Here is a 25,480-nt window from a genome sequence, read left to right as displayed (position 1 = left end):
AGGTTGAGAAATTCTGTATATAAAGGAGTTAGCATGGTGTTAGCACATACATGTGCACTAAAACCAGACTCATCATGTATTGTCTCTTGAGGAACTACTATAAACATTACTGTCTTGGAGAGGTTAAAAGCAATATGTTATACATACACAAGAAACATGTTTTTAAGAATGCACACTTGTTTAAGGTTTATTACTTTTGGGGGGGGTATGGTTTTTTGTTTTTTTTTTTAAGAGAGGATTCATGTAGCTCAGGGTAGCCTTGAACTTGCTGTGTGCTATGTGACTGAAAATGACATTGAACTCTGATCCTCCTACCACTGCCTCCCAAGTGTTGGCATTACAGGCATGCATCACAATGCCTGGCTTTTCCACTTAGTTTAATTTGGTTAAAATTTAAGCTTATAGGAAAGTGGCAAGACATAGGACCTTTGGTCCGTTGACAGAGGACTTTGACTATTACATTAAAGAACTTGAACTTCATACTAAAAATGGGGTGGATACCAAAATATTCTGAGTGGAAGAGTAGGAAGATCCCAGTGTATCGCTTCTCGGCCTTTTGGCTAAGATCAAGTGTAGGAAGATCCCAGTGGAGATGGGAAGAGAAGAAATGAAAGTTAAAATCCCAGGCTTCTATGATAGCAGTTGTAGAAAAAGGCAGGGAGTAAAGTACAGCCCCTGGGAGTTTTGTTCTGTGTGTCCTAATGAGTGAAGTATAAATCCTCACTTGAATGTGAGACAAGGATCTGAAGATGGTTCACGTTTGAGACTGTAAGTCTGTACAGGCCCTAGATCCGTGGGTGCCAAGCACAGCTGAGGGTAGAGGTGAGTGCCACACTGAGGGAGAGGAGACTGAGCTAAAATGAGTCCGTGGGATGATGGCTGCCCGCCAGCCTCAAGCCCCCTTTTCCTTCTTGACTCCTGAGCACACTGCCAGCCACACGCCCTCCCAGGCCAGGTGGAAGTCGTTCTGGTCAAGATAAAAGAGGTTGAAATACACTAACTGGCCCTTACTCAACAAAATGATCCAGCTCTGCCCAGTTGTTTGGTGATGAAGCCACAGTTATCAAGGTCCTCCTGACTCAGCCTGTGGATTGAGCTTCTAGTCGGCATTGAAGGCCTAGATTTGAAGACAGGAGGAATGCTTCCAGCATGCACACAGAGAACAGGAGTAGTAGAACATTGAGAAGAGAAAGGAAAGGAAAAAAGCCCCAGAAGATTTAACAAAAAGAATGAAATGGGAAAATATGAAAATAAAGTTTAAAATTGAAAATTAACATTTTCAGAATATTCAACATCTAGATAGTTGAAATTCCAGAAATTATGTTTAAGAAAAATAAAGGAATCGTGCTGAGAGTGGGCTTGTCTTGAGGCTAACAAACACAGATAAAATTCAACACTACAATAAATCATAAACAGGTAAATTAATTCAAAGAAATCATAATTGTAAAAAAGGAAAAACCATCATCTGCAGATAATTATTTTCCCTCTGAGAGACATTTCTTGGTCTGCTATTGGTCCTTAGTGGAACTGAACGTGGTAACCAAGTTACCATGAGATCTGGGCTGCCCATCAGGAACTGGGTGTTATCTGGCCCACCAAGGTATCAGAGGACTGCATACTGAGCAGCATAGATCTCTGCAAATTTGTATGCAGAGTAGGTGGCAGGCAGCAAAGAGCTATGGTGGACAGCAGAAACCCGAAATAAAGTTCTAGAGAGGGCTGGAGTGACAGCTAAGCTGTTAGCAGTACTTGCTACTGATACAACCTGTGTTGCTTCCTAGCACCCACATGGTAGCTCATAACCAGCTGTTAAGGAAGGTTCCAAAGGCTATGATGCCCTCTTCTGACTGCCACAGGAACATACTAGGTGCTCTCTTAGGGTTTTATTGCTGTGAAGAGACATCATGACCATGGCAACTCTTATAAAAGAAAACATTTAATTGGGGGTGACTTACAGTTTCAGAGGTTTAATCCATTATTGTCACAGCAAGAAGCACGGTGGCATGCAGGCAGACATGGTGCTGGAGAGGTAGCTGAGACTTCTGCATCTAGATCCACGGACAGAAGGAAAAGCACGTCACACTTCCTAACAGTGCCATCCATTCCTTATGAGCCTATGGGGGCCAATTACATTCAAACCGCCACAGGTGCAAATACATACGTACAGGTAAACAGAGACATAAAATGAAAAATTATTTTTTAAGAAGATGTTATATAAATGAATCCCAGAAATACTTTCAAAAAGAGAGCAGTTTTAGTTGCTAAGAGGCCAGCAGATGAAGAAAGGCACTTGCCGCCAAGCCTGACACCTGGAGCTGTCCCTGGAGGCCATGTGGTAAGAGAAGTTGTCCCATGTGTGCACATGTGCTCCCTCCCTCCCCTCTAGTTAAATGTAATAAAAGTAAAAAAATCTGAAGTAATGTGCAAACATTGTCTCATTTAAAGGTAATGATTGTGCCTTTTTGTAGAAATTTTAAAAAATGGTAGCTAGCTTAAAAAGGAAGCAGAGAAATAATAAATACATGAGTCAGTGATGAGCATACACTATTTAATAATATTACTGCTTTATTATTAATGGATGTTCATTAAAATATTGTTTAGTTCACCAACATTAAGTATTAGTTACTATAAGAAAGAAAAATGAAAAAAGATAAATTGTTCCTTAAAATATGAGTTTATAGTTATTTACATACGTACTTCCTCAGTTTATAAACTCCTCGTAGTGTTTTATTCATTTTTGTTTGTTTGCTTTGTTTCTTAAGACAGTTTCTCTCTGTAGCCTTGGCCTTTCTGGAACTCAGTCTGTAGACCAGGCTGGCCTAGAACTCACAGAGTTTATTCAATTTTATATCTAATGTGAAATTAATCATGTCATAATAATTCCCAAATACATGTGTTTGCTTAATTGAAGAAGGTATTTTTGTGAATTAGCCATCTTTTTCTCCCAGCTAGACCGTAGACATGACAGGAGCACAGCTGGACCTAGATTAGCCATCTCCATGGCAACCATAGCACATAATAGATAGCCAGCAGATAATTGCTGAGAACACAATGCATGTCAGGGTTTTGAGTACTAGTTGACGTCATCCCAAGAGAGGGGATAGAGCTGGAAAATGTCACCCAGTAGTCTATGGAGAGTGAGTCCTTAGCATACCATCTTTCACATGTTAGCAAGTTTTACCAGCGAGAGAGAATAGTTCCACTGAACGTTCTGTTAAAATCTTTGCCTTTGTTTTTCTTACCTCCAGTGCTGAATTATCCCAAGGTCACTTTTGGAATGGATTAGGCTCTCCTCCAGATTCCCCATCTCCTGGGAGTGATGTGTATTGCAGCAGTGACCTGAATGACCCTCAGTATGACCAGAGTCTCTTGGAGAACTTGTTTTACACAGCGCCTGTAAGTCATTGAATCTGAATGAAGTCCTACAAATCGGGGTCACAGCGTTTAGTAGCCACAGTCAGGATATTTGCAGGAAGCTATTCATTTTACATATACCTTATTTAATAATAATGATAGCCGGAGGAAGAAAGTGTTACCATTTTACGGAAAAGAGACAGGCCAGACACTTGAGTCTGTCCCAAGGATATGTAGCAAGTATCATTGCCAGAATCAGATTCAAATTCACCCAAGTCCAGAGCCTGTGTTGCAGTATGTCATATGGCTTCATTAGAGCTCTTCTAAGAAACAGCTAATGCAGACATGCCTCTGAACCCACTCAGTATCTGTTCAGAAAGGTCCAGAAACATTTCTACTCACAGGTGACAAAACTCTCTTTTGACGTGTAAAATAGGGAATTCTTTTCAGGTAGTTCTGCTTTATTCCAACCTTTTTTATGTCAAGCTGCATGATCTGGTTTAGCATCTTCTAGACCAGTGGTTCTCAACCTGTGGGTCGTAACCTCTTTGGAGTCATATGTCAGATATTTACATTATGATTTAAAACAGTAGCAAAATTACAGTTATGCAGTAGCAACGAAAATAATTTTGTGGGGGAGGGGGAGTCACCACAACACGAAGAACTGTATTAAAGTGTCGTGGCATTAGGAACCGCTGTTCTAGATGCTATGCACAATGAGCCTAATCGCTTTCCACAAGTTACCCTGGAGGTTGCTGTCATGCTTCTCATATAAGTCTGTCGTTTGTTACTATAACAATACCTGAGAAAGGCTGACTTTATAAAGAAGAGAGATTTATGTAGCTCATGGTTTAGAAGACTGAAAGTCTAAACAGCACTGGCAAAGCTCTGGTAAAGATCCCTTTGGCTACACCATCTCATGGCATCTATGAGAGAGGGATCATCACATCACCAAACAGGAAGCCCTGGAGGGGGGCTGGGGTCCCATCATCCTACCTTCTTAAGGACTTGTTCTAACAGAACTAAGGATCTCCTCCCATGAGGCCTGACATCTTAATGGTCACCAAGGGCCAAGCTTTCAACATAAAAAGCTTTTAGGGACATACTCTAACCATGTCCAGACCATCACACTTGTGATTTTCCCTTTTTCTATGTCAGGAAAAAAAACAAAAATGACTGAAACACAAGGTAGTTTATTCTGGCCTGATAGTAAGTTGGGGAGAGCTGCCAAAGTTGAGACAAAATGGGGGAAAATTATCTGATATTGCCAAGCAGGGGCATAAGCAGGCATAAAAGGTTTTAATAGACTTGAGAGTTTTGAAAGGCAGAGAAATGGGCTGTCTTAAAGCAACTTGGGGAGGAAAAGATTTATTTCGGCTTACAGCTCACGGCTTACATCTTCTCTCACTGAGGGAAGTCAGGGCAGGAACTCAAGCAGGGACAGTGGAGGAACACCACTTCCTGGCTTGTTTCTCATGTCTCAGCCTACCATTTTATACAACCTAGAACCACCTGCCAGGGGTGGCCTGGGCCCTCCCACTTCAGTCATTAACCAAGAAAATGTCCTGTAGACTTGTCTGTAAGCCAATCACACACACACACACACACACACACACACACACACACACACCCCACAAAAAAAAAAAAAAAAAAAAAAAAAAAAAAAGCCCAGCACATGGGTATAGAAAGAAGGATCTATATTTAAAAAAATTAAAAAGAATGTTGGGGATATACTTTTTCTGTGTGGTGCTGGTGATTAAAACCTATGGCTTTGTGTGTGTTAGGCAAGTACTCTACCACTTGACTATATCCCAAGTCCAAGTATAAGTGTTTATGTACTGCAAGAAATCCAGTTAACTAAATGAGAATTTGCAAGAGAATAGGGAAGTTAGCACTGGCCTAATGTAGACAAGGCCTTGAGTTTGAGCCCCAACACTGGGAAGAAAATTGCGTAGAAAATTAGTTCATAGACTAGACTGGCACACTGTGACCAGAGTGAGAAGCTTTTCATGGCAGGTGAGGTAGAAATGAGGGTTTAACCAGATGAGGAGCAGAATTAGAGGGCAAGTAATCCAAAGCAGATAAAAAGCTTTTGGGGTCTTGGAAAGGGAAAGAGAAACAGTAGAAGGTGGAATTCGCATCGAGAAAAAAGAGTTTGAATTTGAAAGACACTAACTGCTAGGATCCCAGGACTTCCTGCCTCAGCAGTCATCTCTGGTAACTGTGTTATGTGTGGGATAAAGAAGAAAGGGTCTCTTTGCTACACACTTATTTAACTAGTGTTCTGTGTGTCAAGGCCTTTACATGTTGTCTGCCATTAATTATGAACTGTACCAAATGTTTTTAATTTACCACTTCATTTACTTCTTTTACTAGACCCATGAAACAGTATTCTCTGTCTTATATACCGTGAAAAACAGCTTAGATAGTTAAATACAAGGAATTTAAATACTTAGAAGTGAAATACAAGGAAGCTGGCCTGTGGTGATATACACCTGTAATCCAAACACTAAGGGCTCTGCGGCAGGACCCGAGGTTCTAGGCTGCCCTTACAAAGCAAATTCAAGGCTGCATAGTCAGAATCGGTTTTAAAAATAAAAACATTGTAAGCTGTTAAGAAGCAGAACAGGAATCCTTGCCCAGACATTCTGGCAGGACACCTGTGTTCTTTTGCTGTCCCACACTCTCTTAAGTTTTAAACGTGGCTTTAGAACTCTACCGTGACTTCCCTCCCTGACCTCATCTCCCACTTTGGCCTTTACTCACTGGTGTCTCCAGGCTGGCATCCCATCCTACTCCTCAAACACACCAGCTGCTCCTGTACTTCCCTACTTTCTCCTCCTTCTAGTCCTTCTACTGGGAATATGGAAATGTTCTTAGCCATCTAGTAAACTGCATTCTTCAAAAGGCACTCTATGAGGAAACCATCCTGACTCTCCCAAGCAGAGTTTGATGCCCACAAGTTCACAGTGTCTTGTACATAACTTTTATTGTACATCTCTGATGCAGTTCTTCATAAACAGGAACATGTCCTATCTTTATTAGCCGTACAGCAAAGACAATGAATAAATGAATAGTTTAAGGGCACTAAATAATCCCCCCATGCTACATAAGCAAAGTAACTTTAGAAAATGTTTGTTGATGGAGACAGTGAACAAGTTGATCATGCAGCATCAGGAAGACCAGGAGTTTAACATGTTCTGCTCCAAATGCAATGTTTGACATTCTAGTATTGAGTAATAGTCACAGCTTAGAAATGCAGCATTACTGCTGTATGATTTTGGTTCCTGGAATTCCAAGCTTTTTAACAGCCCAATTTGTATTTGCCCTAATTTATTTTAACCTATGAACCTACTTAGATTTTGATTGTCTTGCATCTAACTATTTTATTTTTAGGATCCCATTATGTAGCCCTGGCTGGCCTGGACCTCACTATATAGATCAGGCTGGCCTTAAATGATCGGCCTGCCTTTGCCTCCCAAGTGCTGGAATTAAAGGGATGTGTCACTATGCCAGGCATCTGTACTCATTTTGAAAAGCAGCCATCCAAGGAAAACCTATGAGCACAAAGCTTTCTACTTTGATCTTTGAGTTAATTCGTCCTCCTTATCATGGGTCAATAAACTATGCACCCCAAAATACTGAAAGATGGGAACTGGAGAAGACAGGCTTGAGTAGTGGGCCTTCCTGAGCATACTGTGTGTTAGATACTGTGTGTCTTCCTGAGCACCCTTGTTAGATACTGTGTGTTTTCCTGAGCACACTGCGTGTTAGATACTGTGTGCCTTCCTTCCCGAGCACACTGCATGTTAGATACTGTGTGTCTTCCTGAGCACACTGCATGTTAGATACTGTGTGTCTTCCCGAGCACACTGCGTGTTAGATACTGTGGGCCTTCCTCTCCAAGCACACTGCATGTTAGATACTGTGTGTCTTCCTGAGCACACTGCATGTTAGATACTGTGTGTCTTCCTGAGCACATTGCATGTTAGATACTGTGTGTCTTCCTGAGCACACTGCATGTTAGATACTGTGTGTCTTCCCGAGCACACTGCGTGTTCGATACTGTGTGTCTTCCTGAGCACACTGCATGTTAGATACTGTGTGTCTTCCCGAGCACACTGCGTGTTAGATACTGTGGGCCTTCCTCTCCAAGCACATTGCATGTTAGATACTGTGTGTCTTCCTGAGCACACTGCATGTTAGATACTGTGTATCTTCCTGAGCACACTGCATGTTAGATACTGTGTGCCCTTTTGAATCTGAAGCCAGATAATCATGATTCCACCTTCTCTGTTGGTTTTGCATTTTGTAATTCAAGAGGCTAATTTAGTCGATTACAGTAGATGAGTTTTCTCAAAAATGAAATTAAAAGGGGGTTTTCAACTGATTTCTTTCATGAAGGCAATTTGTGAAATAGAGTCATTAATTTTTTTAAGCAAAATTAAAAACAGAACGAATTACTTAGAGCATGGATATTGGGGGGGGGTGGAGGGAGACAATCTTTGCACCCAGTTAGGTGACATTGTAACAGCCATTCTGCCTCAAACTATGATAGAAAGACAGACTTCAAAATCATGGAGATAAAAATGTGGATTTCCTCCATATAGCTAGGAATCACAAACAAGCTGCCTGGCTTTTTCCACTTGTAAAGACATGAACACACTGCGTACTGGGCTGCACGTGCAGCTCCTAGCACAACACAGCGGACAATCAGGACAGTGGTCTCCCTGAGCACTCTTGTGTCTTCTTGTTTACTCTGAATGGACTTAGAGCTTATCTGTGTGACCTACAGATTGTTTTTGTATACCCGGGAACAATGTGGCGTATATCCCTGCTCTCAGTTATCTCTTTAAGAGAATGGTGTTTTCGAAAAGAATGGCTGCTTGCTTTTGGAGAGCTGATTGGAACTGCTTTCCCTGAAGCAAGCGTCTTTCAATGCCGTGCCTTCTGTTTATCTTCCCCAGAAATCTGAAGTCAGCGCCAGTGATTTCCTCAGTGAAGATGATAGCATGGAACCTTCTAAAACAATGAACCAGTCAAAGGCCTCTGGCAGATCTAAGGTTGTGGGGTCAGGCGAGCACAAGCTGAGGAAGAGGGCAGCTGAAAAGAAAGGCAGGTGAGCCTCTGTGAATGCTCGATGCAGGCGAAAGCAGAGCAGGGCCATTGCCGCAAGGGAAACACCTGGAGTTGGCCAAGACTGCCTACGTGCTTAAGTTATGTCCACTCACTGAAGGATTTCAGTCCTTAAAACGGTAATGCACCACTCAGCAGGCAGAGGTAGGTTGAGCTCTGTGAGTTCGAGGAAACCAGGTCTATGTCTTGAGTTCCAGGACACCCAGAGCTACATAGAGAAACCCTGTCTCAAAAAGTCAAAAAAAAAAAAAAAAAAAAAAGGGACGGTGCATGAGAAGAGGGGTTATGAAGAAATCAGAATAGTGGGTTGTGGTGTGTGTGTGGACCGTGATCATACCTATATGGGAAATGTGAAGAGGAATAGACAAAGTGACATGGTAACAAGATTAGGAGAGTGGGTAAACTAGTTAGACTTCCCTTCTAGAATAATCTAATTCTGTAACATTCATTCCTATACTTGTATGGATATAAATCTTACAGTTAAAGAATATTTGACATACTTTTAGATGAGAACCAGATTCTGATCATAAACACTGTTTCCTAGCCCGGCACGGAAGTAGAAGCAGAATGGGGGTTTCAGACCAGCCTGGGCTACATAGTGAGACAGTCTCAGAGAAAAGAGAGCTGTTCCTACACTTGCCTTTGAAAAGAAATACTTGCTGCTCGACCTCTTTCCTCCTGTGCAGCTCGATTGTTCCCAGCTGGGCCTCTAACTCATGCCTACCTGTCTGTGAACTTGCAGAAGTGTGGTTGACGAACAAGTGCTCTCAAGAATTCCAGTACATACCCCGGCGACATCACTAAGTGTGGACAGACTGGCGCTTCTGGGTAGAGTACATTCAGTCAGAATCATCGTTGAAACCATGGGAGTCCCTCCAGATAGTCCACATATGACACCAAGCAGAAAAAGCTTTGCCGGGAAACCACCAAAGCCAGCAGCAGCAACAGCAACAGCAGCAGCAAAAAAGCGGTATATCTAAATAAGAAAGCGAAATGGCTTTGGGGGAAAGCGTGGCTGACAATAGGAAGGGTGTAACTCGTTACGATTTGTTTTCATGTACATTTCCAATCAATAAAAGTGATTTGGAGTTCCCAAAAATGAGGGTAAATTTAGAATAAAGAAAGCTGGGTTGGAAACCATTCTTACAGCCCTTACAGTTTTATAGTAGGAGAGACAGGCACCTAAGATGCCTGTCTGTAGCATAGCACCTCAGGGGCCGATAGATCGACCTCAGGGGCTGATAGATTGTTCATGTTGAACGTATGTTGGGTGCTCTAAGTGACCTCTGAGGCCATGTGATCCTGGAAATGGGAACTTCAAAGAGAGAGAGGCAGAAAATACATCTACTTTTTGTTTAGTTTAGTTTTAGATTTTTATATATCTGGGTGTTTTGCCTGTTTGTGTACCGTGTGTGTGGTGCCCAAGGAGGTCAGAAGACGGCATTGGATTCCCTGGCACTGGACTCATGTGGGTGCTGGAAACCTTGGGTTCTTTGCAAGAGCAACAAGTTCCCTGAACTGCTGAGCCATCTCTCTAGCACCCACCCACCCCACCCGACCCCTTTTCTGTTTTTTCTTGCAGCACTTTCTTTGTGGAGTATCACCTTCCTGTGGGCTTTTCTAAAAGTGGACTGGCAAAGACAGCTTTGATCACTGAGGTCGTGCGACTTGCCTCCAGTAAAATCACAGATGGAGGTAAAAAGCGTGCTGGTGTTCTGCTGATTACTGCCCCTGACCAGAGTGCTAGAATTAGAAGTGTGTGCCACCACCCATGGCCTGGTGTTTGCTTTTTAAAATGGTCTCACTATGTAGACTAGGCTGACCTCAAGCTTTCAGTCATCCTACCTTGGCTTCCCAAGTACTGGGATTTCAGGAATGTACCACATGCCTATCTGTAGATGGTACTGTTTATAGTAATGTTTTAGGGTTACTGTTGCTATGGGAAGAAAGCGTTTATTTGGCTTATATGTCCACATCTTAGCCATCATCAAAGGAAGTCAGGACAGAGACTTAAACAAGGCAGGATACTAGAGGCAGGAGCTGACACAGAGGCCATGGACAGGTGCTGCTTACTGGCTTGCTCTCCATGGCTTGCTCAGCCTGCTTTCTTATAGAACTCAGGACCACCAGCCCAGGAGTGATTCCACCCACAATGGGCTGGGCCCTCCCCATCAATCACTAATTAAGAAAATGCCCTACAGCTCTATCTTACTGGTCATTTTCTCAGTTGAGGGTCCCACCTCTCCAGTGACTCTAGCTTGTATCAAGTTGACATAAAACTAGCCAGCACAAGTATAAAAGTTTTTTGTTTTTATGTAGTTGATTTTATCTAATGTAGTTGATTTTGTCTGTTTTTTCTTTTGTCCCTTATGCTTTGATAATGTCTTTTGTTTTATTCTTTCTTGTTGTAAACAAAGACACCAAAAAATATATTCCTATAACCTAGTATTGCAGTTGCTCTTATTTTTTTAATCACTTTTTTTTTTTTTTAAGTTTAATTTTGCTGTGAAGGTGGATGTGAGGGGCATCAGCAGGTGTGGAAGTTCAGCACAACTTCCAAGAGTCAATTCTCTCCTCAGCCTTGGCTACACGTGGTTTTAAACTCTGAGCCGTCTACTCGCCCTGCAGCTGCTTTCCTCATACAGTGTGCTCTGAAGACTGGGTCCTCACTCTGATCATACCAAACACTAACTGTGTGATCTGAGCAGTCACTTTTTGTCTTTAGGCCACTCTTAATATAAATTAGACTGTGTATTTCATGATCTCTTTCAACTCTAAAAAACTTTCTCTAAGACATGGTTAGCAACTTATACAGATTTCTTCCATTGCCACAGTCATTCAGTACTAAAAAAGGCTTTAAGAAACAGAATTATATGATTGATACAGTAGTTTTTTTCTTTTTTTTTAAGATGTATTTATTTATTATGTATACAGTGTTCTGCTTGCGTATATCCCTTCAGGCCAGAAGAGGGCACCAGATCTCATTACAGATGGTTGTGAGCCACCATGTGGTTGCTGGGAATTGAACTCAGGAAGCTCTGGAAGCACAGCCAGTGCTCTTAACCTCTGAGCCATCTCTCCAGCCCGACTGATAAAGTAATTATGACATGTGCCCAGGTAGGAAGGAGCAGTTTTAACACCAGATTGCAATAGAATTCAGTTGGTTCATTAAGAACTACTACTGTACCCATAGTCTTTCTATTTGTCCCCTCAGTTGACCTTCCTGGTGCCCAAAAGAGGTATAAGTGTTACCCTCCTTTTCCTGGGGGTAGCAGCCAGAGAAATTGATCTCATGGTGACTGTTAGTTCCTGGGCACAGGCCTTTTGACCTGTGTGTGGATGAAGACCTATATTCTGCCTAAGAGTAATGAGAAGGTGAGAGTCAGGAATTGAGATTGCCACAAGTGAACAGAGAAGAGTAGGTCAAAACTGGCGATTTGAATGAATAGTACTCAGTGCCAGAATCTCTCCATAACTGGGCTGTTGATGAGACTTCTGCAGACCTATTAAAGATGCCCAGAAGTGAATGGACAGGAAGGAATCTTACAGGTGACAAATGTACCCCAAGTAGTAGACCTGAAGCTCGAGCACATTTCCTTTGATTTTATTCTCAGATTTCTTATTTCCTAGATGAAGCTGCATATCAGTGAAGACAAACTAAATACCACTGTCACTTCATCCTGTTTACAGCAGAAAGCCCTGGCTATTCAGAGAAGGCCTCTACTCCACCTGACACAGCTAACTAGCATGAGTAGTTGATACTCCATCATCATGACAGCCTGAGTGTCTTGTCCATTAGCGAGAAAATTAGCTTACTTTTATTACTGGAATTTTTAATTTTATTTTTCTATGAATTCATTTCTCTCTTGTCTTCCCCCTAGTTAATCACCTTTTTCTGTTGAGCCACTTGACCTACCTGATTTTCAAAAACAGTCATGTTTGCTAGGTCGTAGTAGTGCACACCTTAATCCCAGGATTGGGAGGCAGAGGCAGGCAGATCCCTGTGAGTTCCAAGCCAGCCAGGGCTACATAGTGAGACATGATCTCAAAATAAATAAACATTTAAAAAAACACAATGTCTGGCCGGGCAGCAGTGGCACATGCCTTTAATCCTAGCACTCGGGAGGCAGAGGCAGGCGGATCTCTGTGAGTTCGAGGCCAGCCTGTTCTACAGAGCGAGATCCAGGAAAGGCGCAAAGCTACACAGAGAAACCCTGTCTTGAAAAACCAAAAAAAAAAAAAAAACAAAAACAAAAAACCAATGTCCTGGCCACAGTGAGTTATATGGATAAGTCTCCTTTTATATCCTGGTTCCCGTTTGATGAGCACTTCTCATAGCAAAGCTGAACAGTATAACTCCTACAGCCTTTGATTTTATGAAGTCACACTGAATTCCTGAAAGAACTTGAAAAGGGCGGGTGGAGTCAAAGCATGGATTAATGATGGCTGTGGTTGGTTTGTGTGACCTGTGCCTTTTTATCCGTTCTCCTTCACAGTGGTGAAATTCCAGCAGCGATTTGTGTGTCCAATAGAGTTTGGTGGCCCAATGATAGAGCACTGGTGGAATTCTAACCTCACCTTCCAAATTTATGCAAAGAAAACCCCACAGAAAAAGGTAAGTCATTTGAGCCTTGCCGTTCACACTAGGCATTTTCCTAGATAAACGAGATTTCTGGGCTCAAGTAACACAAGTGTTGCTATGCTAAATACTATCTTCCAGCACACTGTCAAATCCAATAATGGCAACAGCTCTGTGAATTAAGTACCTTATCGCCTTCATTTCCTAGAAGAAACTGAGACTTGCGTTCAGTGACTTGTCTTAGATTCCCACTCTAACAAAAGCAGAGCCATAGCATCATGCAAGTTCTTAGTCTAGTCTGGTCTGATCTGGGTGTGTTTTGTTTTTTATTTTTGGGATAGGATCTCATTTATGTAACCCAGGCTGGTCTTGAACTTACAGTCCTCCCTCCTCAGCCTTCTAAGGACTAGGATTGCAAGGGTGTGCCAACCACAGCCGCCAGAGCCCATGTCCTTGACCTCCTGCTGTGCTTGTTCACTGCAGGGCAGTGACAGTGTCGGTGCAGGCTGTTTCGTGTGGGCCTTAGTCCCCAGAGTACCCAGCCCACACCCCGAATAGTAAAACTGTAGGTAGCGATTGGTCAAATAGCTCCCGTTTAGAAAGTTCACTTGCAAGTGTCCCCTCCTTCAGTGAAAGAGCAACCCAGGTGATGAGTCTCTGTCTCTGGTGTGAATAGGTGAATGCACCCCAGAATATAACAGGACAAACTCAGAAAAATAGCAAAACAGGAAGAAGAGGGAGTAAAAATCACAGACTTGTTCAGTCGTGAGGAAACTTCAAGACAACCTCAGTTAACATTTTAATATATTTACATTGCATTTCCCTAGACGTAGTTCATGGCTTTTTTCTAATTATAAAAGAATTTCACATTATTTATAACTTTAAAAAATGTTTTTCCTTTTGAATACCACCCACCAAGAAGGCAAACTTTGCCTATAACCTGGCATGGTGGCACATGCCTTTAATCTCAATACTCCCAAGGTAGAAGCAGATCGAGTTCTGGAAGTTTAGAGCCAGCCTGCCTATGTAGCAAGTTCCAGGCCAGCCATGGCTACACAGTGAGACCCTATTTCAAAAACAGAAAATAAAACAAAACAAAAAAATCCTCTATCACTAAGAAATAGCTATTGTTAACATTGGGATTTTTTACATTTAATATTTGTGTTTAACTTATTTATTTACTTTTATTTAGTGTGTGTGTGTGTGTTACTAGGGATTGAACCTAGGACCTCAAAAGTGGTTGCCAAGTTCTCTATTACTGAACCCCAGACATCTTTTTACTTTTTATCTTGATCAAGCATTCAGTAAGTTCCCAGGCTGGCCTTGAACTCACTTTCATCCAGGAAGATACCGAACTTTCTATTCTTCCTTAGCCTCCTAAGTGGCTGAGATTACATACCCGTAGGGCTAGGCCCTGCTAACATGTCTTTCAACTGAGCACAATATGTTACATAATTTTGTATGTATCTTTTGTTTATTGGGTTTTTTTGTTTAACATTGTATCATGGGTTTTTTATTTCATTTTTCTTTTAATAAAATAGTTTTCCACATAATTTTATGTTTGATGAATTATATATTTGTATTTATATAAGCCTCCTTGGGGCTATCTTATTGGTATCTGATCTTGTCCTCCAAATCATCTTATATTCCTGATTTTCTGACAGAATGGAGGGTTGGGTTTGGGCGGTGGTCTTGCCCAGTGACTGCCTAAAAGAGGTGAGTTTTTCCATGGTGCTAGTTTGGTTCGATTCTGTAATTAGCCTGGAGGGATACTGTCTTATCTATCTCCGGTTCTCTAGTCCGTTAGAGGAAGTTAATAGGTTTTCCAGCAGCTTGGCAATTGGCCAGAGTTGGTGTCAATGGCATTCTCAGATGTGGGGGGAGCAGTGGAGACACCTGTGGCGGTGAACTGTTGGGTAAATTAAGTCCACCTAACTTTCTGGCCAGTTGAATTGCTTCTTTCATATTTCCCATTGCCCTTCCGCTTTAAATTGCGTTAGATCAAGTGTGGGGAAAGCCTGCCTCCATGCAGCTGCTGTCCAGTCCAGTAAAGGGAGGGTTTCCCTCTGGCTACATCTAAAATTTGTTCCAGACCTTCACATTTATTATTCAACTTTGATCAAAGGTAACAAGTGTTGCTCATATTACTGTAAACCTTTAGTGCCCAGCAGTGATGGAGCATGCCTGTAAATGAGAAGCAGAGGCAGGCAGCAGGAGGGTCTCCTGGTGCATAGCAAGTCCAGGACAGACAACGCTACAGAGTAAGACCCGATCTAAAAATAAAATAAACGCCTTTGTGAACTGGTTGCTTCGGTGGCTGCCTGTCATACAACTATATGAATATGCTAAAATTGGCTTAATTGTTATGTATTATTAGACCAGTGGTTCTCAACCTTCCTAATGCTGCAGCCCTTTATTTAATACAGTGTTGTGGTGTACCACCCGCCATAAAATTATGTCATTGCTACTTCACGACTGTAATTTTGCTACTGTTATGAATTGTAATGTGAATATCTGTTATGTGACCCCCCGGTGGGTCAAGACCCATGGTTGAGAACCACTGCATAGACATTTAGTTGTTTTTGGTTATTAACTACTTTTAACATATGCAATTTGTGCATAGCTTTTATTCTAGCTTGTTCATATGACAGCCTTTTGCTCCTTTGTAGCCTCAGTAGCATCAGGCATATCATGTGATTTTCTTAGTCTTAAGACATTAGTTAATGAAGCTTACTGAAGAAATCAGTATGCAAGAAGAACTAAGTTTTAATAGAGAAAGGTGCTTTTTGTAGCTTATGAAGTCCTCTGTAATCTGTGTTTTCTAGGGGAAAACAGTCAAACCCAGAAGGGAAAGCAAAAGCTTTTGTGGCTGTGGTAGCATTGTTGGCCGTGTATTCTCTCACAAGCCGTCACAGGCTATCACTTCAGTTAAAGTCCCCTGTGGCTCTCCTTAAGCTTTTCTTTCCTTATTCTGTCAGCCAGAAGTCATTGGATCTGCATCCCTCCCTTTGCGTGCTGTCATTCAGTCAGAGCTGCTTTCTTTCAGTAACCAGCTTCCAGTGCAACGGGAAGATGGCTCGTCTTCACTTGGCCCCCTAAAGGTATGTGGGGATACATCCAGAAAGTCACAGATGTTTCCTGAACATGAACCTGAGCTAGCACTGAGAATGTAGCTGGGAACAGGAAAAGCGGGTCTCTGCAGTGGGGAGGCTTCTGCTGAAGAGCAATAGAGTGCCTTGAAGGCAACAGACATGTACAGTATTGCCAGGGAGGAAGCAGGAGACGGGCAGACAAGCCCTCTCTAAGGAGCTGCTGTCCAAGGTGATAGCTGAAGAAAAAGAGAAGAAAAGTCAAAGCACATATAAAAGCCCTAAGGATTGTTACCACCGGATAGCAAGCAAGAGTCAAGTGATAGAAAACAGTTGTACACATAGGAGGTAAGAGTGAAATTCACGTCTTTTTAGGTCAAGGCAGTATTTAAATTTTGGCCTGTGAGCCAAAGAAAAGACACCAGAGCATTGACGTGACATCTTATTGTCAATTTAAAGTATTTCTATGTAGGCGGTACATTATAGGAAGTAAAGGGAAAATGGAAACACTGAAGCATTCGTTCTGGAAAGATGCTGGATGATGCTTAGACCAGATTTGCGGCAGGGAAGGAACAAAGAGAGAAGCAGCAGTGTGCGCCTGCTGGAGTGAGTGCTGAGGTGCCTTAGAGAAAGGCTCCTCCCTGTGTTCCCAGCCTTGGGATGTCTCAGATAGCAGGATTTGAATACGGGGATTCAGTACAGCTTCGTTTGCTATCACATTAAGTTTTCTGGTTTGGTTTTTGAGACAAAAATCTCACTATGTAGCCCAAGCTGGCCTGGAACTCACTATGTAGTACAAGCTTCCTTTCAAACCTGCAGTCCTCCTGCCTCTTAGCCTCCTGAGCACTGGCCACCATGCCCAACTCTAGTTTTTCAGTTTTGGGAATTTCCATACTCATGCCCTAAAACATTCTCCTCACTCCTAATCACCCAAAGGATAAAGTACAAGGCTTCAGTGTATTACCCCCTTCTACTTCACCTTCCCTACCAATAGCCAAGTCAGACAAATCCAGTACAGGCATGTCTAACCCATAGCCCAACAGGCACGTGACCCAACACAAAACAATAAACTTACTTAGAACATGGGGGACTTTGTTTGTTTTTGCATTGTTTGTATAGCTCCACTGCCTGATGCTCACTCATGGATTTTAAACATGACAACAAGTGGTGACGTTGAAAGGTTGGATCACTGAAGTGCCATGCTTGTTCATGCTGCTGTTCCCCAAGCCCACCTTCCTTATTGAAACAGGGTCTCCCTATGTAGCCCAGGTTGGCCTGAAACTAATCATCCTCATCCAAGTGTTAGTTCTCACCTGTTGGTCCATTCTTGAATACAAAGTTGAAGTTTTAGAAGGGTAATAAATTGGACTGATGAACTGGAAATTGTTTCTGTTCTTGCCCTACAGCAATGGTTCTCAACCTGTGGGTCGAAACTCCTTTGGAGGTTGAGTGACCCCTTCACAGGAGTTGTATATCAGATACTTACATTACAGTTCATAACAGTAGCAAAATGACAGTTATGAAGTAGCAATGAAAATAATTTTTATGGTTGGGGTCAGCACACCATGAGGAACTGTATTGAAGTGAAGGTTGAGAACCACTGATCTACATGGTAGGAACCGAGAAGTACTAAACAAGATTGAAACTTGACAGAGAAAAAGAGCTTGGCCATGGAGACAAGGGTTTCAGAGAAAAACAGTATGCACTCTATCCTCTAATTCCTTCTTGTAATAACAAGTGGCACTTCTGTCCTTCAGATTCATTTCTGTCCTGCTTCTGCTTGCTTTTTTGAATTTTGTTTTTGAGGAAGGGTCTCATCGTAGCTGACCTGGGGCTCACTCTCCCTTCCCTCTCTCTCACTTTCTCTTCTCCCTCCATAGCTGCATAAATAGGTAGTGTAAATGTACACACTTGAACATTTTCTCATAGTAAATTACATCAAGCTGGTTCCTAAGTCCCTTCATGTGAATTCCATACATTTCCTAAAAACAACATTCTATCATACATAGTACTTCAGTTTAAAAAATCAACTTAACATGAGTGATATATTCTATCTACAACCTATACTAATTTCACCAATTGTGTCAATACTTTTTTCCTTTATTGCAGTTTTTTTTCTAATGCAGAATTTTCCAATTCCCTTTAAATTGAAAGGGTTTCATAGTCTTTCTTATTTCAGTATTTTAGTAATTTGTTTTGTTTTGTTTGTTTTTCGAGACAGGATTTCTCTGTGTAGTAGTTTTGGTGCCTGTCCTGGATCTCGCTCTGCAGACCAGGCTGGCCTCCAACTCACAGAGATCCGCCTGGCTCTGCCTCCTGAGTTCTGGGATTAAAGGTGTGCACCTCCACCGCCTAGCTGTATTTTAGTAATTTTTAAGGTAAGCCAGTTATTTATTCTGTACACTGTCCCTCTACTGGTTTACCTAAATTAATTTTTTTTTTTTTTTTTTTTTTTTTTTGGTTTTTCAAGACAGGGTTTCTCTGTGTAGCTTTGCGCCTCTCCTGGAACTCACTTGGTAGCCCAGGCTGGCCTCAAACTCACAGAGATCCGCCTGGCTCTGCCTCCTGAGTGCTGGGATTAAAGGCGTGTGCCACCACCGCCTGGCTACCTAAATTAATTTTTTATTTTACTTTGTTTTTTGAAACAAGGCTTTATTATATAGTCTCAAACTTTTGATCCTCCTACTTCAGCCTTCCCAAGTCCAGGAATGACAGGGGTGCTCTAGCTAACTCAGCCTCCATCATGTTATTAAGATCATTATAAAATGGTAGTTTCTTTCTTGTTGTTTTTGAGATAGGGTCTCACTATGTAGTCCTGGCTGTCCTGAAACTCATTCTGTAGACCAAGCTGACCTCAAACTCACAGAGATCTGCCTGACTCTGCCTCCCAAGTGCTAGGGTAAAAAGCATGCCCCACAACACTTAGCTTAAAGTGGTGATTTCTAACTTCATGCTTCTAGTGCTTTTGTTTTTATTTTTTTTTCTCCAGTGCTGGAGAAAAAAGTGTGGACATTTGTACCCATATGTACTTTCTCTACCATAGAGCTACCTCCAGCTCTCTGAGCATTTACTAATTGACATTATTCTGCACAATGATAAGGAGGAGTTACTGTCCCTTTAATTTTGTGTTGTCCAGGTTAATTTTGTGTTAGTGTGAACTGACAAATTCTTACATTATTCAATAGGTTATATAATCTGTTGCTGTTACTAATTCTGACTTGGCCAGTAGGAGCTTCTTCAGCAGGAGTCTGTCAATTATACATGTCTTCATCATTTTCTTAGCATTTCCTTATTTTCTGGTACAAGATGATTTTCTGGGTCATCATATGCTGGTAAGTAATCTGTCTGGCTCCTGTTAGTCTGGCAAATTGACATATATATATATTTCTGTTAGTATTTGAGGATGGATGGATGAGTTCCTTCTTGTTTGCTATCAGCTCCAAAATTCTGATTCCAGTTCTATGAGACATTCTTACTGCTGCTTCTCCTTTTGTGTTTCTAGGTCACCATGGAGCTTGTCTTAGGCAACAAGGATTTCACTGGTGTCAGTGCTAAGTTAAGCAGCAGCACCCAACATATTCCACTTTCTGCTGCTCCAGGTCTAGATATGATACTACCAGAAACACTCCAGGATACAACCTGTACCAAAAATCCACAGAACTCAAATCAAATTCATGAGGAAACTGCAAAGAAAACACAGAATTTAGTGCTCCCCAACCCAAAGTCCACAAACCCTATAGCCTCAGATTCCTCAGGCTTCATGACTGTGCCAAATCACAGTTTAGTCCATCAAACAAATGGATCAAGCAGAGACAATGCTTTACTACTACATGTACTGTTGATGGTGCCAGATGGGAAAGGTTTTGTTTCTGGAGAGTCAGAGAAACCACCATCCTGCAACGTTTATATAAAGTGCAAGCTCTTCAGCACAGAGGAAGTCACCACGTCTGCCATCTCATGGGGCACAGCACAGCCTGTCTTTAATTTTTCTCAGGTAACTTTGTGTGTTTCCTGTCCGTTTGTGGTTTATGGGGCAGGAGACAAATGTCTCCTAATCATGATTCTGACTTAAGTGTAGAGTCTTCATACTGAAGAGACTTTGGGAGCTGTCAGTGTGCTGTGTTGATAGGAGGAACTGATACTACCCAAAGTTTGGATCTCTGTTTGTTTCTGTCTGTCTACCATTGTTCTGTTTGCCTAAGTTCTAGCGTCTATTCCTTCTGCTTCCTTTAGAACTATCAGCTAAACTCCCCACCTTTCTCTTATCTCTAAGCTCTTCGGTTTTTTAGTTATCTGTTTTCTCTCACTTATTCTCTGTTTTAATATCCATCTCTTGATTCTTCTGTAGAATTTAGTGCTGGAGCCTTTTTTTTAATGACACTGATGATTGAACCTAAGGCCTTGCATGTGTTAGGCAAGCACACTGCCACTGAGCTCCATCCACAGCAAGCCACTCTGGTTTTCTTCCTGACTCGCAGCTGATCACATTCAGTCTTCAGGCCAAGAGAAAACCTGGCTCATTTTCCTTGGGAAGGTTTGGGTACGTTTGACAGGCACCCCTCCATTAGGAAAAGGGTGGAGGCCCCAGCACATTCTCCTTCCTCTCTAGCTTTAACTGTTAGGCCCCCACCTCTGCTCTTGCTGAGTTCTGATCTCCCTATTCTCCAATGGACACATGCTTCAGCTTCACTCTGTGAAGGTAACTTCCAAATCTGCACTTCTGTGTAGGTCAGACGTTTCCCTCCAGGGTCGGCTATGATTGTCGGCGAACAGCAGCACCTGGGTATCTCTAAAGCACCATCACACTGGCATTGCCTAGCATGTACCAGATAGTCAGTAAGGATGTGCAAATGAAAGAATTCAAAGATGGCCTACCACTTGCAGTCCTTCAAATAGGTGGCCTCTTGCCACTACTATTAATTGGATGGAGCTCCTCTTAGCTGTAGATCCCTAGTTCATCTACTAGCTAGCTTATTCTAGAATAATTTTAAATGAAAAATCCAGATGAACAGCTGGCTTTGTTACTTGCTATGACACATGTTAAATAGGAGGTGTTTGATGTTTGTTTTTTGCATTTGATTTATTTTATTAAATGTTGTCTAGACACTGGATTAGCAGCCCTTTGATGAAGGGTTCAAAACTCTTTCTCCAGGTTGGAGAGATGACTCTTGCTAAGAATATGCAGTACTCTTGCAGAGGACCTGAGTTTGGTTCCCAGCACCCACATCAGGCAGCTCACAATGGCCTATAACTCCCAGGCCTCCAGCCTGCTTGCAGATACCCACACAGACAATACACACGTACACTTATTGAAAATAATTGTTTATTTTAAAGCACACATACCGTACAGCATGATTTAAAAGTAGATCACTTTACCTTAAAGAGAAGGTTGGGTGAGTTTGGGTGGCACCATATTTGACATGCCTGACAGCCTTCTCTGTGTCCCGACATGAACCCTGTCGTCAGCTACGGTTGGTAGCTGTCTTTGTGTGTGTTGGTCTCTTATAGCAGACCGTGTTTCTATGAGGATATAGGCTGGATTTTACTTTAATATCTTCAGCATAGTACTGTGCATGCACATAGTGGGCTTTCAGTAAACACCTGTTGAATAAAAGAATAAATTAATTGTTTTAATGGTGGAAATTCTTTTTCCTGATTATTCTCCCCAGGTGATTCCTGTCTCTCTGTCTTCCAAACACCTGGAAAGACTTAAGAACAATGTGATGATAATTGAAACTTGGAACAAGGTGCGGAGCCCAGGACAGGACAAGCTGCTCGGACTGGTGAAACTCCCCCTCCATCAGTTTTACATGTCATTCAAGTAAATAGGACCTTTTGGTGTATTCTTTATTCTTCATTTTTACCTTTATATAGACTGAAGAGGAATTCTTTGGGTATGCAAGCATGAATAGAATCCCCTGAAGGGCCTTTCCTTCACTCACTCCTTGCTCTTTCTCCTGTGGGAAGCTGCCACCCAGACCTATGTCCCTGAGTGTCAGGAGTTTGATAAGAACCTTAGGACTTCAAAGCATTTAACTTCGTAGCAGCCTGTGATGCAGGTGTAGAAGAGTGAATAGAGTCAAAGGAGTTACACTATCTGTTGCATAAGCAGTCAGAGCAGAACCCGGTTAAAAGGAGTTACACTATCTGTTGCATATGCAGTCAGAGCAGAACCCGGGTTAAAAGGAGTTACACTATCTGTTGTATATGCAGTCAGAGCAGAACCCCGGTTAAAAGGAGTTACACTATCATCTGTTGCATAAGCAGTCAGAGCAGAACCCGGGTTAGAACCAGATAGCCTGGCTCCTTCCAGCTAATGGTTGACTTCTCCATCATCAAGTGGCAGAATGGTTCATAGCAGCTGTTCTCCAGATTTCTGTAACAAGTTGAGATTTGCTAACTATTTGTACATCTCTTTAATAACTAGTAAAACACTGGTTAACTGGAAAGTTACTTCTACTCATACAGACTTCCTTTCTGTTTGATTCAGAGTGCAGGTTTTTAAGTGCTTTAGCACTAAGCAAGGCTCTGTTGTAAATTTACAGACAACACTTTTGTGTGCATTATCTCACTAGAGCTTCACTATAACCTCGTGAGGGATCATCATGGTCCTTACTGTACAAATGAGGAAAGTTGTCCTGTAGCTTTGGGAATTCAGTGTCTCTGGCTTCTTTTTCCTCATCTCTAAAATGAGGGTGGTGCTGGGTCACTGTCTCACTTGTGGAGCAATCATGAGGCTCTAGTGAGAAAATGCATAGGTTCGCCTTGCAGGAATAGGTAAGTCCCTATGATGGTAACATTGAACATAACCAGGCTGAGGAGTACTGCAGAAACCATAGCTGTCAATATCTGTTCTAGCCTTTCAGCTCACCACCACCACCCCCGCTAACACACACACACACACACACACACACACACACACACACCACAGATCACACACATACACACACACCACACATCACACACACATACACACACACACATCACACACATACACACACACCACACATCACACACACATACACACACACATACACACATCACACATACCACACATACACACAAACACACACACACCACACATACACACACCACAGATCAGACACATACACACACACCACACATACACACACACACATACACACACACCACACATCACACATACATACACACATCACACACACCACATACACACACACACCACACATCACACACACATACACACATCACACACACCACACATACACACACACACCACATACACGCACACACCTCACAGATCACACACATACACACACATCACACACATATATACACACACACACACCACACATACACACACACATCACACACACCACACATACATACACATCACACACACCACAGATCACACATATATACACACACACACACCACAGATCACACACATACACACACCACACATCACATACACATACACTCACACATACACACATCATACACACCACACACACACACACACACACACACACACACGCCACACATCACACACATATACACACATCACACACACTATACACACACATACCACAGATCACACACCCCCACCTCTTTTTAGGGGTGTAATTCATCTGACTTATTATCCTTCCTTCACTTCCCTTCATATCCCATTAGCTCCCATCCTTTGTTGATCAAGGACAAAACAACAGTAGCACCAATTACTGAGCATTTCCTGTGAACCAAGTACCTCAGTTGGCATTTTACATGAGCTGGCTCAGTTCAGTCCTCACACCTCCTTTGTAGAAGTTTCAGAACCTATATTTCACAAATAAGGAATCGGGCTGTGAAAAGTTCAGTTGGTGATTTAAGCCATATAGCATGTACATGGCAGCACCAAGAGCCAGCCTGGTAAAAGAAAATGATTCGGGTTTAGAATCAAATAGTTCAGGACTGGAGGTGTAACCCAGTGGTAGAAGAGTGCAGAGAGAAGTCAGCTGGTACAGTGCTTGCTGCAAAGCATGAGGACCTGAGTTCTAGTCCCAGCACCAATGCATGCATCTGTAAACCCAGCACTGTGTGGATGGAAGCAGGAGGATCCAGGAGCTTCCTGGCTAGCCAGTCTTGCTAAATTGATGCTTCAGGTTCAGTAAGAGACCTTATCTCAAAAAATAATATGGAAAGCAATCAAGGAAAAAGTTGACATCAGCCTCCAGACTGCACATGCACGTATATAAATTAGTTAAGAGTGAAAAATAATCAGGAGAGTCAATACCCGAATCCCAGATCAACTTGAATCCCTGTCAGCTATGTAGCCTTAGCTAAGCTACTTAACCTTTTGAATGAGATTTCCTCATCTGTTAATAATGGATAATACTAACTTTTGCAGTGTAAATGGGTTAAAAACACTATGAAAATGATTAGTGCTTCTGTGTAGTTAATGCTTAGTAGATAGTAGATATCACTGGTACTGTTCTCTGATCTTATCTTCCAGACTGTGGGATCTATACTTTTCCTAGTTGACCACATTGACTGTTTAAAATAATGCCATTCAATAAGCCCCCTCTGAAGTACTGTTCCATTGCAGACACTGGACTTGGTGCCATCATGCTACAAAGATAAACTAGACTCACTCCCAGCCCTGTACTTATGCAGTCTGAATTTACCTGCCTTATAATTTTAGTTTGGTTACTAACAGAATCTTCGTTTTTAAAACCACTAATTTATTTTTCTGGTTATCAATCCATTTCTAACACGCTGAGAAAATGAACCAAGTAAGCAGCTCTGACATGACTGATGGCTGTCATCTGCTCATTCACAATGTCTTCCTCCCTAGAGACCCCAAGATTTCTCGCCTGCTGCTTGATGCCAGGTATCCAGTTGTTGCTGTCGACAGCTATATGCCTGTGATTGATGTGTTCTCAGGCCACCAAAATGGGAGTCTTCGAGTCTTTTTAGCCATGGGTTCTTCAGATCAGATAATGATGCTGCAAAGATTAAAGAATGAAGAAGGAATACTCCCTCCCTTCAGCCCTAGGCCAGCCCATTTCCTGGACCAGCCACCTGTGGCATCTGTTGCTTTGGTAATGACCCAACATTATGGTTCACAGAAACTATCTCATTTTCTCTTACACATTTTAGTGAAACCATTACCCAGTGAAAGGCTCCAGCAAACAGTATAACTTACACTCCAGTACTTGCTTTATTTTGTGTGGGGGAAGGTATGTGTGTGCATGTGCACTTTATTTGTATAAGGGCATGTGTGTGCACATGCATATAGCAGCAAGTACTTAAACTCAGATGTCATTCTTCAGGAGCCCTCAACCTTTCAGGCGTGTGTGTGTCT

General features: G+C 42.1%; 1 protein-coding gene across 1 annotated transcript in view; it reads left to right on the top strand.

Moving 5' to 3' along the window:
* C2cd3 (C2 domain containing 3 centriole elongation regulator) overlaps positions 1 to 25,480 on the top strand; it is a 117,698-nt gene that overhangs the window by 27,945 nt on the left and 64,273 nt on the right. Inside the window, exons 8-16 of the mRNA XM_059270563.1 lie at positions 3,249 to 3,396; positions 8,322 to 8,473; positions 9,233 to 9,460; positions 10,073 to 10,185; positions 12,987 to 13,105; positions 16,048 to 16,170; positions 19,661 to 20,152; positions 21,828 to 21,979; positions 24,971 to 25,217. Of these exons, the coding sequence (XP_059126546.1) occupies positions 3,249 to 3,396; positions 8,322 to 8,473; positions 9,233 to 9,460; positions 10,073 to 10,185; positions 12,987 to 13,105; positions 16,048 to 16,170; positions 19,661 to 20,152; positions 21,828 to 21,979; positions 24,971 to 25,217 (1,774 nt within the window). The remainder of the gene's footprint in view (positions 1 to 3,248; positions 3,397 to 8,321; positions 8,474 to 9,232; positions 9,461 to 10,072; positions 10,186 to 12,986; positions 13,106 to 16,047; positions 16,171 to 19,660; positions 20,153 to 21,827; positions 21,980 to 24,970; positions 25,218 to 25,480) is intronic.

Source organism: Peromyscus eremicus, chromosome 1, assembly GCF_949786415.1.
Source record: "Peromyscus eremicus chromosome 1, PerEre_H2_v1, whole genome shotgun sequence".
Classification (NCBI taxonomy): domain Eukaryota; kingdom Metazoa; phylum Chordata; class Mammalia; order Rodentia; family Cricetidae; genus Peromyscus; species Peromyscus eremicus.
Note: the sequence above shows the minus strand (reverse complement) of the source record. Positions and strands in the feature narration are given on the sequence as shown.